Source organism: Oncorhynchus clarkii, chromosome 7 (assembly GCF_045791955.1).
Source record: "Oncorhynchus clarkii lewisi isolate Uvic-CL-2024 chromosome 7, UVic_Ocla_1.0, whole genome shotgun sequence".
Taxonomy (NCBI): domain Eukaryota; kingdom Metazoa; phylum Chordata; class Actinopteri; order Salmoniformes; family Salmonidae; genus Oncorhynchus; species Oncorhynchus clarkii.
In genome coordinates, this window is record NC_092153.1 from 78848734 (window position 1) to 78868676 (window position 19943).

Here is a 19943-nt window from a genome sequence, read left to right on the forward strand (position 1 = left end):
GTTCTCCAGTCTGATGTTGTCTATGGCCAGCAGCTTGTCACCTGGCTCCAGGGTACCAGTCCTGGGTAGAGGGAGAGAGGGAGAGAGAGAGAGAAAGAGAGAGGGGGAGAGAGAGAGAGAAAGAGGGGGAGAGAGGGAGAAAGTTATAGGGAGAGAGAGAGAGAGAGAGAAAGAGAGAGAGAGAGAGAGAGAGAGAGAGAGAGAGAGAGAGAGAGAGAGAGAGAGAGAACAACTTCACTATCTCATCCTGGAATACCCAAGGCCTGAGATCATCTGCCTTTGGCCTAAAGAGCAGGAACCTGGACTTCACCAAATACATTTGAAATTCATCCAACAAGAAACATGATATAGAGGAGATGGACCCACTGGTTGCCCTCTAGGTTACAGAGAGCTGGTAGTCCCATCCACCAAACTACCAGGTGTGAAACAGGGAAGGGACTCAGGACATATGATAATTTGGTATAGAGCAGATCTAACTCGCTCTATTAAGTTAATTAAAACAGGAATACGTTACATCTGGCTATAAATTCCAAAGGAAATGATCTCAACAGAGAAAAATGTCCTCCTGTGTGCTACCTATATGTGCTACATATACACCCTCAGCACACAGGGGGACAAACATCTACCTGGAAGTGACATCATTCCCTCCCCCATATGCCCCTCTAGACACACATATGACAACATAACCACACCTATGACAACCTAACCAACAAAAACGGGTCACAACTCCTGCAGCTCTGTCGCATACTGGGTAGGTACACTGAACAAAAATAGAAACGTAAAATGCAACGGTTTCAAAGTTTTTACTGAATTTCAGTTCATATAAGGAAACCAGTCAATTTAAATAAATGAATTAGGCCCTAATGTATGGATTTCTGTTGGTCACAGATACCTTTAAAAAAAGGTAGGGGTCTGGATCAGGAAACCAGTGGGTATCTGGTGTGACCACGTTTTGCCTCTTGCAGTGCGACACATCTCTTTCGCATATAGTTGATCAGGCTGTTGATTGTGGCCTGTGGAATGCTGTCCCACTCCTCTTCAATGGCTGTGAGAAGTTCCTCGATATTTGGGGGAATTGGAACATGCTGTCGTACATGTTGATCCAGAGCATCCCAAACATGCTCAATGGGTGACATGTCTGGTGAGTATGCAGACCATGGAAGAACTGGGACATTTTCAGCTTCCAGGAATTGTGTACAGATCCTTGCGACATGGGGTCATCATGCATTATCATGTTGAAACACGAGGTGATGGCGGTAGATGAATGGCACAACGATGAGCCCCAGGATCTCGTCACGATTTCTCTGCACATTCAAATTGCCATCGGTAAAATGCAATTGAGTTTGTTGTCCGTAGCTTATACCTGCCCATACCATAACCCCACCACTACCATGGGGCACTCTGTTCACAAAGTTGACATCAGCAAACCGCTCGCCCACATGATGCCATAACGCTCTGTGTCATCTGCCCGGTACAGTTGAAACCAGGATTCATCCATAAAGAGCACACTTCTCCGGTGTGTCAGTGGCCATCGAAGGTGAGCATTTGCCCACTGAAGTTGGTTACGAGACCGAACTGCAGTCAGGTCAAGACCCTGGTGAGGTCAACGAGCACGCAGATGTGCTTCCTGTGACAGTTTCTGACAGTTTGGGCAGAAATGATTTAGTTGTGCAAACCAACAGTTTCACCAGCTGTCTGGATGGCTGATCTCAGACAACCCTGCAGGTGAAGAAGTTGGATGTGGAGGTTCTGTGCATGCGTGGTTACACGTGGTCTTTGGTTATGAGGCTGGTTGGACGTACTGCCAAATTTTCTAAAATAACATTGGAGGTGGCTTATGGTAGAGAAATACATTTTAAATTCTCTGGCAACAGCTTTGGTGGACATTCCTGCAGTCAGCATGCCAATTGCACGCTCCCTCAAAACTTGAGACATCTGTGGCATTGTGTTGTGTGATAAAACGGCACATTTTAGAGTGGCATTTAATTGTCCCCAGCACAAGGTGCACCAGTGTAATGATCATGCTGTTAAATCAGCTTCTTGATATGCCATACATGTCAGGTGGATGGATTATCTTGGCAAAGGAGAAATTATTATATGCTCACCAATGCTCATTAATTAACAGGGATGTAAACACATTTGTGTACACAATTTGAGAGAAATACGATTGTGTGGGTGTGGAAAATATTTAGGATCTTTTATTTCAGCTCATGAAATATGGGACCAACCCGTTTATATTTTTTTTTTAGTGTATATAATGGTAGGCTTTGAGGGGACTTCTACAGTAGATACACCAATAGCTCATCTCTAGCCAATAGTACTGTAGACTACTTTATCACCGACTTCAACCCAGAGTCTCTCAGAGAGAGCGTTCACAGTCAGGCCACTGACGCCACTATCAGATCCCAGAAAAATCACACTCTACTTGAACAGAGTGATAATCAACCATGAGGCATCGAAGCCCAACAAACTGCATACTATTAACAAATGCTATAGATGGAAGGAAGGTAGTGTAGACACCTGCCAGAAAACTATTGGCCAACAACAAATTAGACAACTTTATTAGACAACATGTTTTCCTGCAATAGTGAAGGTTTAAACTTAGCAGTAGGAAGCCTGAACAGTATAGTTTACCCATTAGCTAACATATCAAAAGTAAATTCCATCAGAAAACCTAAGAAAATTAACAACAATGACAAATGGTTTGATGAAGAATGCAAAAAACCTAAGAAAGAAAGTGAGAAACCTGTCCAACCACAAACATAGAGACCCAGAAAACCTGAGTCTACGCCTTCACTATGGTGAATCACTGAAACAAATGCAGAAATACACTACGGAAAAAGAAGGAACAGCACGTCAGAAATCAGCTCAATGTAATTGAAGAATCCATAGAAAATTGGAAAACACTAAACAAACAACAACACAAATAATTATCTATCCAAAATGGAGATGTATCGGTAAACCACTTCTCCATTCTTTTTGGCTCTATTACAAAGAACAAATAGCAAAAACATATACATGATCAAATACAAATCTTTTGAATTAACTATTAAAGACTACCAGAACCCACTGGATTCTCCAATTACATTGACTAAAATATACGACAAAATACAAACACACCAACCCAAAAAAGCCTGTGGATTTGACGGTCTCCTAAATTATTAAATATACAGACCACAAATTCCAATTGGCTATACTTAAACTCTTTAACATCATCCTCAGCTCTGGCATCTTCCCCAATATTTGGAACCAAGGACTTGTGGAGACAAATTGGACTCCAATAACTACCGGGAGATATGCACCAACAGCAACCTTTGCAAAGTCCTCTGCATTTTCATTAACAGCAGACTTGTACATTTCCTCAGCAATTTTTTATTTTATTTGACAGTGAAGCTGAGAGGTCAAATACGTATATATGTTAAGTATATATGTTTCTACTGTTTACACCTTCACTAATTAATTAATAATAATAATAATAATTGCAGTGAACTGTCTCTCTCTGTAGGAGAACAACATGAACCGTCACAAGATCAAACAATTAAACCCAAGTCATTAGTCTGTGGCCTGAAGCCATCCATACCGACCGTACCTGTGAGCCATACTGCCTTTCTTTATGTCTGAGATGATTAGAGGCTCTCCAGACTTCTTACTGGCTGTCAGGGAGGAGAGGTAACAGTGTTAGTATTTGATACATCCTGTACTTTTGTCATTAATTCATGATTTTATAGAAAATAATTATTGCTATTGTTTAAAGGAAAAACTGAGATTCAATTAAACAGCCGGAAGCAGTTGATGCTTTTTCAACAGACATAAGATGAGAGACTGCATAATGTGGTGGGGGAACTCTAGTGGCATTACACTTTCAAATAAATCATCTCATTAAGACTTATTTTCCTCTGACATGTACTGTACATGGCTGGGTTTATAAGGGTTATGTACTGGGTTTACAAAGGTTATGTCCTGGGTTTATGTACTGGGTTTACAAAGGTTATGTCCTGGGTTTACAAAGGTTATGTCCTGGGTTTATGTACTGGGTTTACAAAGGTTATGTCCTGGGTTTATGTACTGGGTTTACAAAGGTTATGTCCTGGGTTTATGTACTGGGTTTACAAAGGTTATGTCCTGGGTTTATGTACTGGGTTTACAAAGGTTATGTCCTGGGTTTATGTACTGGGTTTACAAAGGTTATGTCCTGGGTTTATGTACTGGGTTTACAAAGGTTATGTCCTGGGTTTATGTACTGGGTTTACAAAGATTATGTACTGGGTTTATGTACTGGGTTTACAAAGGTTATGTCCTGGGTTTATGTACTGGGTTTACAAAGGTTATGTCCTGGGTTTATGTACTGGGTTTACAAAGGTTATGTCCTGGGTTTATGTACTGGGTTTACAAAGGTTGTGTACTGGGTTTACAAAGGTTATGTCCTGGGTTTATGTACTGGGTTTACAAAGGTTATGTCCTGGGTTTATGTACTGGGTTTACAAAGGTTATGTCCTGGGTTTATGTACTGGGTTTACAAAGGTTATGTACTGGGTTTACAAAGGTTATGTCCTGTGTTTATGTCCTGGGTTAACAAAGGTTATGTACTGGGTTTATGTTCTGGGTTTACACAGGTTATGTACTGTACATGGCTGGGCTTACAAGGGCTATGTACTGTGTTTACAAGGGCTATGTACTGTACATGGCTGGGTTTATTAGGGTTATGTACTGGGTTTACAAGGGTTATGTACTGTACATGGCTGCGTTTACAAGGGCTATGTACTGAGTTTATAAGGGTCATGTACTGGGTTTATAAGGGTTGTGTACTGGGTTTATAAGGGTTATGTACTGGGTTTATAAGGGTTATGTACTGGGTTTATAAGGGTTATGTACTGGGTTTATAAGGGTTATGTACTGGGTTTATAAGGGTTATGTACTGAGTTCATAAGGGTTATGTACTGGGTTTATAGGGGTTATGTACTGGGTTTATACAGGTTATGTACTGGGTTTATAATCGTTATGTACTGGGTTTATAAGGGTTATGTACAGGGTTTATAAGGGTTATGTACTGGGTTTATAAGGGTTATGTACTGGGTTTATACGGGTTATCTACTGTACATGGCTGGGTTTACAAGGGCTATGTACTGAGTTGATAAGGGTTATGTACTGGGTTTATATGGGTTATGTACTAGGTTTACAAGGGTTATGTACTGTACATGGCTGGGTTTATAAGGGTTATGTACTGGGTTTACATGTAGGGTGCATGGCCGTCTTTATTAAGGGTTATGTATGGTGCATGGCTGGCTTTATTAAGGGTTATGTAGGGTGCATGGCCATCTTTATTAAGGGTTATCTGGGTGCATGGCCATCTTTATTAAGGGTTATGCAGGGTGCATGGCCATCTTTATTAAGGGTTAAGTATGGTGCATGGCTGGCTTTATTAAGGGTTATGTAGGGTGCATGGCCATCTTTATTAAGGGTTATGTAGGGTGCATGGCCATCTTTATTAAGGGTTATGTAGGGTGCATGGCCATCTTTATTAAGGTTTATGCAGGGTGCATGGCCATCTTTATTAAGAGTTATGCAGGGTGCATGGCTGGCTTTATTAAGGGTTATGTAGGGTGCATGGTTGGCTTTATTAAGGGTTATGTAGGGTGCATGGCTGGCTTTTCTAAGGGTTATGCAGGGTGCATGGACGTCTTTATTAAGGGTTATGTAGGGTGCATGGCTGGCTTTTTTAAGGGTTATGTAGGGTGCATGGACGTCTTTATTAAGGGTTATGTAGGGTGCATGGACGTCTTTATTAAGGGTTATGTAGGGTGCATTGCTGGCTTTATTAAGGGTTATGTAGGGTGCATGGCCATCTTTATTAAGGGTTATGTAGGGTGCATGGCCATCTTTATTAAGGGTTATATAGGGTGCATGGCCATCTTTTTTAAGGGTTATGTAGGGTGCATGGCCATCTTTATTAAGTGTTATGTAGGGTGCATGGCCATCTTTTTTAAGGGTTATGTAGGGTGCATGGCCATCTTTATTAAGTGTTATGTAGGGTGCATGGACGTCTTTTTTAAGGGTTATGTAAGGTGCGTGGCTGTTTTTTTTAATGGGCAGCAGAAGGAGACTACCCAGAGAATAGAGTAATGGAGTGATACGTCAGCTCTCTAAAGTCAACAACCCTTCAGCTAGCTGCTTGGGAGAAAACTCTTTGCATAAACAGAGTTGTATAGGAGCTGGGTATTTTCCCAGGGTCATGTAATGAGATTCCACAGGCAGTCTTCCGCAGGCAGAGGGAGAATGAAGAGGAGTAGGGTTACGTCCCAAATGACACCCCATTAAGAGATGAGCCCTGGTCAAAAAAAATGCACTATATAGGCAATAGGGTGCCATTCATTTGGGACACAGCCTATGAGTAGTGGTGGGTGTTCTAGAGAGCTTTAAAATAAACTCACAACCATGAGAAACAGGAGAATGCCATGAGAAACAAGATAAATAGTTTAGACGGACTGTCCATGAGGAGGATAGATCATTTAGACATGATGGTAGAGGAAGTGTGTGTGTGTGTGTGTGTGTGTGTGTGTGTGTGTGTGTGTGTGTGTGTGTGTGTGTGCGTGTATACCAAGTCTTACCACTGATAGTGATGCCCAGCTCCACCCCTCTCTTCTTAGGCAGCTTCACATGGAATGTTCCACTACTGGGCACAACAGACTCTAAACACACAGAGAGGAGAAAACACACTCACGTGCACACACACACACACACACACACACACACACACACACACACACACACACACACACACACACACACACACACACACACACACACACACACACACACACACACACACAAACACACACACACACACACACACACACACACACATATCAGATATTATACTGTATCTGGCTAAACATTACAAGAAAAGTTAGATGACATAAAATGCATCCCAAATGGCACCCTTTTCCCTATTTAGAGTCCAAAGAACTGGTCTAAAGTAGTGTCCTATGTAGAGTGCATAGAACTCTGGTCTAAAGTAGTGTCCTATGTGGAGTGCATAGAACTCTGGTCTAAAGTAGTGTCCTATGTAGAGTCCACAGAACTCTGGTCTAAAGTAGTGTCCTATGTAGAGTCCATAGAACTGGTCTAAAGTAGTGTCCTATGTAGAGTCCATAGAACTGGTCTAAAGTAGTGTCCTATGTAGAGTCCATAGAACTCTGGTCTAAAGTAGTGTCCTATGTAGAGTGCATAGAACTCTGGTCTAAAGTAGTGCCCTATGTAGAGTCCATAGAACTCTGGTCTAAAGTAGTGTCCTATGTAGAGTCCATAGAACTGGTCTAAAGTAGTGTCCTATGTAGAGTCCATAGAACTGGTCTAAAGTAGTGTCCTATGTAGAGTCCATAGAACTCTGGTCTAAAGTAGTGTCCTATGTAGAGTCCATAGAACTGGTCTAAAGTAGTGTCCTATGTAGAGTCCATAGAACTGGTCTAAAGTAGTGCCCTATGTTGGGAATAGGGTGCCATTTGGCATGCAGTCATAAGGTCCATCATCATCATCATCTGTATTGCATACTATCATATTATCCTACTAACATACTATCATATTATCCTACTATCATATTAACGTACTATCATACTATCCTACTATCATATTAACGTACTATCATACTATCCTACTATCATATTAACGTACTATCATACTATCCTACTATCATATTAACGTACTATCATACTATCATATTAACATGCTATCATACTATCATATTTTCCTACTATCCTACAATCACATTTTCCTACTATCATACTATCATATTAACATGCTATCATACTATCATATTTTCCTACTATCCTACAATCACATTTTCCTACTATCATACTATCATATTAACATGCTATCATACTATCATATTTTCCTACTATCCTACAATCACATTTTCCTACTATCATACTATCATGCTATCCTAGTATCCTACTATAATACTTTCATAATATCCTATTATCCTAATATCCTACTATCCTACTGTCCATCCCAATTAAAAGCTGTTTAATCAGGTTGCTGAGAATCTGGGAAAATTGTTATCAAAAAGGCAGCACCTACTCTAATTAGTTGTGTGCAGACATACATACATACATTGAAAATGCAGATTATTTATTATAATGACTAGCTATCATTAGGCCTGCTCATTATAACGATTACCATTAGACCATCAGACCCACCATTTTATCAACTAATTAGATTTATACACTGGATATTTTAAATGAGAATTGTAAAAGTTACTTTGGCCCTTAGGGTAACCACTCTAAACCCTGATGATAAACTGTTCATTACAATGATTACTAGACCATTAGTCTAAGGCAAGGGTGTCCAACTCATTTTGCCCCTAGAGCCACATTCAGTCTCCAACAACGTCCGGAGAGACGCACTGAAAATTGGTTATATTTCCTCACCATCAAAATTTGCAAGAAATAGTCCTCTATTCATCCTTTTCTTGACATTTTCAATGTCTAGACTTTAATTTGGGTTATTATTAGTGAGCAGGACATAATGGGCTGGACATATTGAGCTGGACATAATGAGCTGGACATATTGAGCTGGACACAGTGAGCTGGACATATTGAGCTGGACACAGTGAGCTGGACACATTGAGCTGGATACAGTGAGCTGGACACATTGAGCTGGACACATTGAGCTGGACACATTGAGCTGGACACATTGAGCTGGACACATTGAGCTGGACATATTGAGCTGGACATATTGAGCTGGACACAGTGAGCTGGACACATTGAGCTGGACACAGTGAGCTGGACACATTGAGCTGGACATAATGGGCTGGATACAGTAAGCTGGACACATTGAGCTGGACACAGTGAGCTGGACATAATGGGCTGGATACAGTAAGCTGGACACATTGAGCTGGACATAATGGGCTGGATACAGTAAGCTGGACACATTGAGCTGGACACAGTGAGCTGGACACATTGAGCTGGACACAGTGAGCTGGACACATTGAGCTGGACACAATGAGCTGGACACATTAAGCTGGACACATTGAGCTGGACACAGTGAGCTGGACATATTGAGCTGGACACAGTGAGCTGGACACATTGAGCTGGATACAGTGAGCTGGACACATTGAGCTGGACACATTGAGCTGGACACATTGAGCTGGACACATTGAGCTGGACACAGTGAGCTGGACACATTGAGCTGGACACAGTGAGCTGGACACATTGAGCTGGACATAATGGGCTGGATACAGTAAGCTGGACACATTGAGCTGGACACAGTGAGCTGGACATAATGGGCTGGATACAGTAAGCTGGACACATTGAGCTGGACACATTGAGCTGGACATAATGGGCTGGATACAGTAAGCTGGACACATTGAGCTGGACACAGTGAGCTGGGCACATAGAGCTGGACACATTGAGCTGGACACAGTGAGCTGGACACAGTGAGCTGGACACATTGAGCTGGACACAGTGAGCTGGACATATTGAGCTGGACATATTGAGCTGGACACAGTGAGCTGGACACAGTAAACTGGAAGTATACATTTAAAGTATATTGAGTTTGAAATCTCAAACCACCCCCTCACGTGCTGGATCTGGCCCATGGCCCGTATGTTTGACAACCCTGGTCTATAGCTTTTCAACCATTTTATAAGTTCATTAGTTTCACATATTGTACATATAGCCTACTGGGAGGCCTAAGCCCAAGAGACCAACCTGCGACGTCAAACTCTATTTCAAGAGAGACCTTATTGGCCAGAGCGGCGTCTCGGAGAAGCTGATTGGCCTCTTCCAGTGTTCCATCCTCCGTGGGGATTCCGTTGATGGACAGGAGTCTGTCTCCAACCTGCAGCAGGCCGCACCTGTCGGGACAATCGATCAATAAATGAAGTGATCAATCATTCAATCAATAAAATGTAATTATAAAGCCCTGTTGACACAAAATGTCTTTGCTGTAATCCGGCCTAGATGCAAAAGAGAAGTTAGAAAAAAAGGCAGTCACATTTTTACATAATTTTACAATATAAATCGGATCAAATACATTTGATTGGATTTGTAATTTCAGTTGTAACAATCAGAGAAATGAAAAACCGAGAGATGGAAAAGTACAGTGTAGCAGAGTTAAGACATTGATTAATAATGAATACAGTAACCTCCAGGGAAGGAGAGCATATGAATCTTATTACCAATCATCTGGACTATAGCTGATTGAAAAGGCACTGGAGAGAGAGGGAGAGAGAAAAGGAGAGAGAGAGAGAGAGAGAGTAGGGATGAGAGAGAGAGAGAGAGTAGGAATGAGAGAGAGAATAGAAATGAGAGAGAGAGTAGGAACGAGAGAGAGAGAGAGAGCAAGAGGGTAAGAGAGAGAGAGAGAGAGAAAGAAAGAGACAGAGAGAAAAGGAGAGAGAGAGAGAGAGAGAGAGAGAGAGAGAGAGAGAGAGAGAGAGAGAGAGAGAGTAGTGATGAGAGAGTAGGAATGAGAGAGAGGGAGTAGAAATGAGAGAGAGAGTAGGAACGAGAGAGAGAGTAGGAACGAGAGAAAGAGAAAGAGAGAGAGAGTGAGAGGGTAAGAGAGAGAGAGGTAGAGAGAGAGAGAGAGAGAGGTAGAGAAAGAAAGAGACAGAGAGAAAGAAAGAGAGGGAGAGGGAGGGAGAGAGACTAGCATGTCTATTGGGATGAAATACCACAGTGTGCCATCACAGCAACAAAATTTGTGACCTGTTGCCACAAGAAGAGGGCAACCAGTGAAGAACAAACACCATTGTAAATACAACCCATATTTATTTATTTTCCATTTTGTACACTAACTGTTTTCACATCGTAACAACACTGTATATAGACATAATATGACATTTGAAATGTCTTTATCCATTTCACTTTCTTTGGCAATGTAAACATATGTTTGCCATGTCAATAAAGTCCCTTGAATTGAATTGAGAGAGAGAGAGAGAGAGAGAGAGAGAGAGAGAGAGAGAGAGAGAGAGAGAGAGAGAGAGAGAGAGAGAGAGAGAGAGAGAGAGAGAGAGAGAGAGAGAGAGAGAGAGAGAGAGAGAGAGAGAGAGAGAGAGAGAGAGAGAGAGACAGAGACAGAGACAGAGAGATAAGAATATATGAAAGCAGAGTTGGAAACAAACGGACTCCATTACAAGTAAGAGGTGTTCTGATTATTTTTTACACACACACACACACACACACACACACACACACACACACACACACACACACACACACACACACACACACACACACACACACACACACACACACACACACACACACACACACACACCCACACAACACACACACATAGAGAGTCGTGATGTTGATGTCTCAGTAGTTTACAGTGTGATGCTGCCGAGAGGTCTGAGGCCATGCTCCATTAACCACCCACTCAATGATCTCACCCAGTACTAATCACCAGCCTCTTGTTTGGATGTAGGAATCAACAGCCACCTTCTCTTCTCTGGACCAACAGGCTGTTTAGCGAATATGTCCTACATATGTACACTCTTAGAAAAAAGGGTTCCAAAAGGGTTCTTCGGCAGTCCCCATAGCAGAACACCTAAAAGGTTCTAGATAGCACAATGTTTTCTAAAAGTGTAGGATATAATTTTTAAATGATTAACCCCTCCACCACCCCCCCTAGTCGGAGGACAAATACCTACATATTTTTTTTTTTTTTTACAGCTTTTTTGTTACATATATATTTTACATATATACATGGTACTTTTACATACAGTACATCAATCACATAACAATAATACATGACTGAATATAAACTCTTTAATCCCGCCCCTCAGCCTCTCTCAGCCCATCCCTCCTATCACCATAGCCCTCAGCTCTTTAATCCCACCCCTCAGCCTCTCTCAGCCCCTCCCACCTATCACCATAGCCCTCAACTCTTTTATCCCACCCCTCAGCCTCTCTCAGCCCCTCCCACCTATCACCATAGCCCTCAACTCTTTAATCCCACCCCTCAGCCTCTCTCAGCCCCTCCCACCTATCACCATAGCCCTCAACTCTTTAATCCCACCCCTCAGCCTCTCTCAGCCCATCCCACCTATCACCATAGCCCTCAACTCTTTAATCCCACCCCTCAGCCTCTCTCAGCCCCTCCCACCTATCACCATAGCCCTCAACTCTTTAATCCCACCCCTCAGCCTCTCTCAGCCCCTCCCACCTATCACCATAGCCCTCAACTCTTTAATCCCACCCCTCAGCCTCTCTCAGCCCCTCCCACCTATCACCATAGCCCTCAACTCTTTAATCCCACCCCTCAGCCTCTCTCAGCCCCTCCCACCTATCACCATAGCCCTCAACTCTTTAATCCCACCCCTCAGCCTCTCTCAGCCCATCCCACCTATCACCATAGCCCTCAACTCTTTAATCCCACCCCTCAGCCTCTCTCAGCCCCTCCCACCTATCACCATAGCCCTCAACTCTTTAATCCCACCCCTCAGCCTCTCTCAGCCCCTCCCACCTATCACCATAGCCCTCAACTCTTTAATCCCACCCCTCAGCCTCTCTCAGCCCCTCCCACCTATCACCATAGCCCTCAACTCTTTAATCCCACCCCTCAGCCTCTCTCAGCCCCTCCCACCTATCACCATAGCCCTCAACTCTTTAATCCCACCCCTCAGCCTCTCTCAGCCCCTCCCACCTATCACCATAGACCACCTTGTTTGGTTTCCATGTGCCAAACATTTTTCAATTGTGCTGTCATGTTTTACATACACGTTGAACCTTTCTAATCGTATATTATCCACAGATTGTGAGCGAAAGATGAAAACCTTTCCTACCAGTGTTATTATATTATTTATTGACTGACTATGGCTTTCCAAATCGGCTTTCCAAAGTTCATTTTAAGTGCATGTTATGTTTTTTTTAACCATTCCTGAGCCTGTGACCAGAAACAACCTACATAGAGACTAGACCAGAATAAATGGTCTCTTCGCAGAAAAAAATCTACAGAGCTGAGATTGTTGTATTGTTGCCCCATATATATACTGTAGCATTCTGTTGGTGGCAAGAATTTTATATAATAATTGAAAAACTCTAAGTGTGGAATCAAGTGTAGTTTTTTGTACCAGTTCATAAACCATATGCCATGGAATTGGTACATCAAAAATCTCCTCCCATTTATTTTGCCACCCCTATGGCGCAGCTGTCAACATTTCTGTCAATTTATTTTTCTATTTATGTCAGATCCTTTCAGCCAATTTATATCTTTAATATATGGCAGGCAAACAAGTTCCCTACCTTCTTCCTTTTCTACTTCCCTCCTCCATTTTTGTGGTAACGCTGCAATCAGTTGGTTGTACATTTGGATTGAGCAGATATTCCCATATATTTTCGATAGCTGCAGATGTGACATAACTCCTCCGTCTCTATTCATAATATCATTAATACATATAATACCATATTTAAACATTTGTTCCGTAAATAATGTTTATTTTAACATTTTTTTAATTTGTACATTTGAGTTTAACCATTACATTTGTTGTAATATTTGTTCTACCTTTTCTGGAGGATAAAACTGAAATTGTAACCAGCTTTTGTATAGCTTGTTTAAGAAAGGGTGATACTTTAAACAACATTTCATTTTCAATTAGTGGGAAATGAGAAGTTGTAATCTGTTTAAAGACAAAAAAAATCAATGTTTTTAAACAAAGGATGAGCCTTCCTTAATAATCTACTGGAGAACCATTTTGGATTTAAGTATCATTTATGTATGAGTGAAGCTTTTAGTGAGAGGTTTAATCATTTTAGCCCCCTAAACTCATTATATAAATAGGCACGTTTAATTTTGTCTGGCTTAGCGTTCCAAATAACATGAAACATAATTTTCTGCTCATATGATTTAAAAAAAACAAGTCATCTGGAGTAGGCAGTGACATTAGTAAGTAAACTGTGATAAGACCAAAGAGTTCTTCCATAAATAGACAAGTATTTACCTGTCCATGGTTACAGAATCGGACAGCCTAGTTTTACTCCTCTTAAAAGCTCAACACATTCTGAGAAGTTACCATTGTTTACTATTTTACATCTGGGGTTGCTGTACATAACTTTAACCCGTTGTATTAGAGATTCAACTAAATTAAAGTCACCCAGGCATTTATATATACATTCTAATCATACTTTATCAAACACCTTTTCTAAATCTGCTATGAAGTCCCCCCAAAAAGTGTAGGATCTTAATTTGATCACTCTGTTGCATGAGAACATTCCTGAATTGTAGTGCATTCGAGGTTTAAAAAGGCTTTTAAAGGAAGTAATTTCCACTTTGAATTACCAGACTTGATTTTCAACCCCAACAAAAATGTCTTTACATGATAACTCACAATTGCTTTTGCTGCAGGATTATATTCCTGCTGTAAGAAACTGGCTCAAATTAATACACTGTAATGAGTTGAGTTAACTCATCTAATACACTGTAATGAGTTGGGTTAACTCATCTAATACACTGTAATGAGTTGAGATAACTCATCTAATACACTGTAATGAGTTGAGTTAACTCATCTAATACACTGTAATGAGTTGGGTTAACTCATCTAATACACTCTAATAAGTTGAGTTAACTCATCTAATACACTGTAATGAGTTGGGTTAACTCATCTAATACACTGTAATGAGTTGGGTTAACTCATCTAATACACTGTAATGAGTTGAGTTAACTCATCTAATACACTGTAATAAGTTGAGTTAACTCATCTAATACACTGTAATGAGTTGGGTTAACTCATCTAATACACTGTAATGAGTTGGGTTAACTCATCTAATACACTGTAATGAGTTGGGTTAACTCATCTAATACACTGTAATGAGTTAGGTTAACTCATCTAATACAATGTAATGAGTTGGGTTAACTCATCTAATACACTCTAATGAGTTGGGTTAACTCATCTAATACACTGTAATGAGTTTAGTTAACTCATCTAATACACTGTAATGAGTTGAGTTAACTCATCTAATACACTGTAATGAGTTGGGTTAACTCATCTAATACACTGTAATGAGTTGAGTTAACTCATCTAATACACTGTATTGAGTTGAGTTAACTCATCTAATACACTCTAATGAGTTAAGTTAACTCATCTAATACACTGTAATGAGTTGAGTTAACTCATCTAATACACTGTAATGAGTTGAGTTAACTCATCTAATACACTCTAATAAGTTGGGTTAACTCATCTAATACACTCTAATAAGTTGGGTTAACTCATCTAATCCACTGTAATGAGTTGGGTTAACTCATCTAATACACTCTAATAAGTTGGGTTAACTCATCTAATACACTGTAATAAGTTGGGTTAACTCATCTAATACACTCTAATAAGTTGGGTTAACTCATCTAATACACTGTAATGAGTTGGGTTAACTCATCTAATACACTCTAATAAGTTGGGTTAACTCATCTAATACACTGTAATAAGTTGGGTTAACCCATCTAATACACTGTAATGAGTTGGGTTAACTCATCTAATACACTGTAATGAGTTGGGTTAACTCATCTAATACACTCTAATAAGTTGAGTTAACTCATCTAATACACTCTAATAAGTTGAGTTAACTCATCTAATACACTGTAATGAGTTGAGTTAACTCATCTAATACACTGTAATGAGTTGAGTTAACTCATCTAATACACTCTAATGAGTTGGGTTAACTCATCTAATACACTGTAATGAGTTGCGTTAACTCATCTAATACACTCTAATGAGTTGGGTTAACTCATCTAATACACTGTAATGAGTTGAGTTAACTCATCTAATACACTGTAATGAGTTGGGTTAACTCATCTAATACACTCTAATAAGTTGGGTTAACTCATCTAATACACTGTAATAAGTTGGGTTAACTCATCTAATACACTCTAATAAGTTGGGTTAACTCATCTAATACACTGTAATGAGTTGGGTTAACTCATCTAATACACTCTAATAAGTTGGGTTAACTCATCTAATACACTGTAATAAGTTGGGTTAACTCATCTAATACACTGTAATGAGTTGGGTTAACTCATCTAATACACTGTAATGAGTTGGGTTAACTCATCTAATACACTCTAATAAGTTGAGTTAACTCATCTAATACACTCTAATAAGTTGAGTTAACTCATCTAATACACTGTAATGAGTTGAGTTAACTCATCTAATGCACTGTAATGAGTTGAGTTAACTCATCTAATACACTCTAATGAGTTGGGTTAACTCATCTAATACACTGTAATGAGTTGAGTTAACTCATCTAATACACTCTAATAAGTTGAGTTAACTCATCTAATACACTCTAATAAGTTTAGTTAACTCATCTAATACACTGTAATGAGTTGAGTTAACTCATCTAATACACTCTAATAAGTTGAGTTAACTCATCTAATACACTGTAATGAGTTGAGTTAACTTCTTGACCATCCTTGAGACGCAGACGTCTCAAGTATGCCCCTGGAAATGCAAATGCGCTACGCTAAATGCTAAATGTACTCGTTACAACTCAATCTTTGATCAAAATTCACAAGCAGGATATTGAATTAAAGCTACACTCGTTGTGAACCTAGCCAGCAAGTCAGATTTTTAAAATGCTTTTCGGCGAAAGCATGAGAAGCTATTATCTGATAGCATGCACCCCCCAAAATGCCAGCTCGACACGTAAACAACAGATTTTGCGGTAGCCGGCGCTACCCAAAACGCAGAAATAAAATATAAAACATTCATTACCTTTGACGAGCTTCTTTCTTGGCACTCCTATATGCCCCATAAACATCACTATTGGGTCTTTTTTTCGTTTAAATCGGTCCATATATACCCAAAATAGCTTTGTATGGGATCTGTGTCATTCAGAAAAAATCATCGTTTTTAAACGCTGCGTAATTTTTTAAAATTAAAAAAGTCGACGATAAACTTTCACAAAACACTTCGAAATCCTTTTGTAATCCAACTTTAGGTATTAGTAAACGTTTATAATCTATCAAAATGATTACAGGGCGATGTCTTTTCAATAGGTCTTCACTTGCAAAAACAATGGCTTCTAATATCTCCCTCAACTGCATCCGGGTGAAGACTGGGAAACTGCAGGTCAGATAGAAGGATTTTCCAACAATTAATTCAATTGAAAATTAGGACAATGGCGCCATCGTGCGGAATTTGTATGAATTTCAGGCAGATCGCCATTAAATTCTGTTCTCTTTTAATAACTGGTGGAAGTGACTTATGGAAATTATTTTTAGCTTTCAGAGAGCAGTTTTTCTTGCGTTTTTCAATGAAACACACGATCTGTTATAGTCACAGCCGTGATTTAACCAGTTTTATAAACTTCAGAGTGTTTTCTATCCACACATACTAATCATATGCATATACTATATTCCTGGCATGAGTAGCAGGACGCTGAAAAGTTGCGCGATTTTTAACAGAATTTTCGAAAAAGGAAGGGGTAGAAGTAAGAGGTTCATCTAATACACTGTAATGAGTTGAGTTAACTCATCTAATACACTCTAATGAGTTGGGTTAACTCATCTAATACACTGTAATGAGTTGGGTTAACTCATCTAATACACTGTAATGAGTTGGGTTAACTCATCAAATACACTGTAATGAGTTGAGTTAACTCATCTAATACACTGTAATGAGTTGAGTTAACTTATCTAATACACTGTAATGAGTTGGGTTAACTCATCAAATACACTGTAATGAGTTGAGTTAACTCATCTAATACACTCTAATGAGTTGGGTTAACTCATCTAATACACTGTAATGAGTTGGGTTAACTCATCTAATACACTGTAATGAGTTGGGTTAACTCATCTAATACACTGTAATGAGTTGGGTTAACTCATCTAATACACTCTAATGAGTTGGGTTAACTTATCTAATACACTGTAATGCGTTGGGTTAACTCATCGAATACACTGTAATGAGTTGGGTTAACTCATCTAATACACTCTAATGAGTTGGGTTAACTCATCTAATACACTGTAATGAGTTGGTTTAACTCATCTAATACACTCTAATGAGTTGGGTTAACTCATCAAATACACTCTAATGAGTTGGGTTAACTCATCTAATACACTCTAAGGAGTTGGGTTAACTCATCTAATACACTCTAATGAGTTGGGTTAACTCATCTAATGCACTGTAATGAGTTGAGTTAACTCATCTAATACACTCTAATGAGTTGGGTTAACTCATCTAATACACTGTAATGAGTTGAGTTAACTCATCTAATACACTCTAATAAGTTGAGTTAACTCATCTAATACACTCTAATAAGTTTAGTTAACTCATCTAATACACTGTAATGAGTTGAGTTAACTCATCTAATACACTCTAATAAGTTGAGTTAACTCATCTAATACACTGTAATGAGTTGAGTTAACTTCTTGACCATCCTTGAGACGCAGACGTCTCAAGTATGCCCCTGGAAATGCAAATGCGCTACGCTAAATGCTAAATGTACTCGTTACAACTCAATCTTTGATCAAAATTCACAAGCAGGGTATTGAATTAAAGCTACACTCGTTGTGAACCTAGCCAGCAAGTCAGATTTTTAAAATGCTTTTCGGCGAAAGCATGAGAAGCTATTATCTGATAGCATGCACCCCCCAAAATGCCAGCTCGACACGTAAACAACAGATTTTGCGGTAGCCGGCGCTACCCAAAACGCAGAAATAAAATATAAAACATTCATTACCTTTGACAAGCTTCTTTCTTGGCACTCCTATATGCCCCATAAACATCACTATTGGGTCTTTTTTTCGTTTAAATCGGTCCATATATACCCAAAATAGCTTTGTATGGGATCTGTGTCATTCAGAAAAAATCATCGTTTTTAAACGCTGCGTAATTTTTTAAAATTAAAAAAGTCGACGATAAACTTTCACAAAACACTTCGAAATCCTTTTGTAATCCAACTTTAGGTATTAGTAAACGTTTATAATCTATCAAAATGATTACAGGGCGATGTCTTTTCAATAGGTCTTCACTTGCAAAAACAATGGCTTCTAATATCTCCCTCAACTGCATCCGGGTGAAGACTGGGAAACTGCAGGTCAGATAGAAGGATTTTCCAACAATTAATTCAATTGAAAATTAGGACAATGGCGCCATCGTGCGGAATTTGTATGAATTTCAGGCAGATCGCCATTAAATTCTGTTCTCTTTTAATAACTGGTGGAAGTGACTTATGGAAATTATTTTTAGCTTTCAGAGAGCAGTTTTTCTTGCGTTTTTCAATGAAACACACGATCTGTTATAGTCACAGCCGTGATTTAACCAGTTTTATAAACTTCAGAGTGTTTTCTATCCACACATACTAATCATATGCATATACTATATTCCTGGCATGAGTAGCAGGACGCTGAAAAGTTGCGCGATTTTTAACAGAATTTTCGAAAAAGGAAGGGGTAGAAGTAAGAGGTTCATCTAATACACTGTAATGAGTTGAGTTAACTCATCTAATACACTCTAATGAGTTGGGTTAACTCATCTAATACACTGTAATGAGTTGGGTTAACTCATCTAATACACTGTAATGAGTTGGGTTAACTCATCAAATACACTGTAATGAGTTGAGTTAACTCATCTAATACACTGTAATGAGTTGAGTTAACTTATCTAATACACTGTAATGAGTTGGGTTAACTCATCAAATACACTGTAATGAGTTGAGTTAACTCATCTAATACACTCTAATGAGTTGGGTTAACTCATCTAATACACTGTAATGAGTTGGGTTAACTCATCTAATACACTGTAATGAGTTGGGTTAACTCATCTAATACACTGTAATGAGTTGGGTTAACTCATCTAATACACTGTAATGAGTTGGGTTAACTCATCTAATACACTCTAATGAGTTGGGTTAACTTATCTAATACACTGTAATGCGTTGGGTTAACTCATCGAATACACTGTAATGAGTTGGGTTAACTCATCTAATACACTCTAATGAGTTGGGTTA

The 19943-nt window shown here is 39.5% G+C and overlaps 1 protein-coding gene across 1 annotated transcript in view; it reads right to left on the bottom strand.

Annotated features, from left to right (window-relative positions):
- LOC139412688 (glutamate receptor-interacting protein 2-like) overlaps window positions 1-19943 on the bottom strand; it is a gene marked incomplete at its 5' end in the record, with an annotated part of 110889 nt that overhangs the window by 46776 nt on the left and 44170 nt on the right. Inside the window, 4 exons of the mRNA XM_071159349.1 lie at window positions 1-61; window positions 3590-3653; window positions 6606-6686; window positions 9705-9850. The exon at window positions 1-61 is cut by the window's left edge and continues 85 nt beyond it. Coding sequence (XP_071015450.1) covers window positions 1-61; window positions 3590-3653; window positions 6606-6686; window positions 9705-9850 — 352 coding nt within the window. The remainder of the gene's footprint in view (window positions 62-3589; window positions 3654-6605; window positions 6687-9704; window positions 9851-19943) is intronic.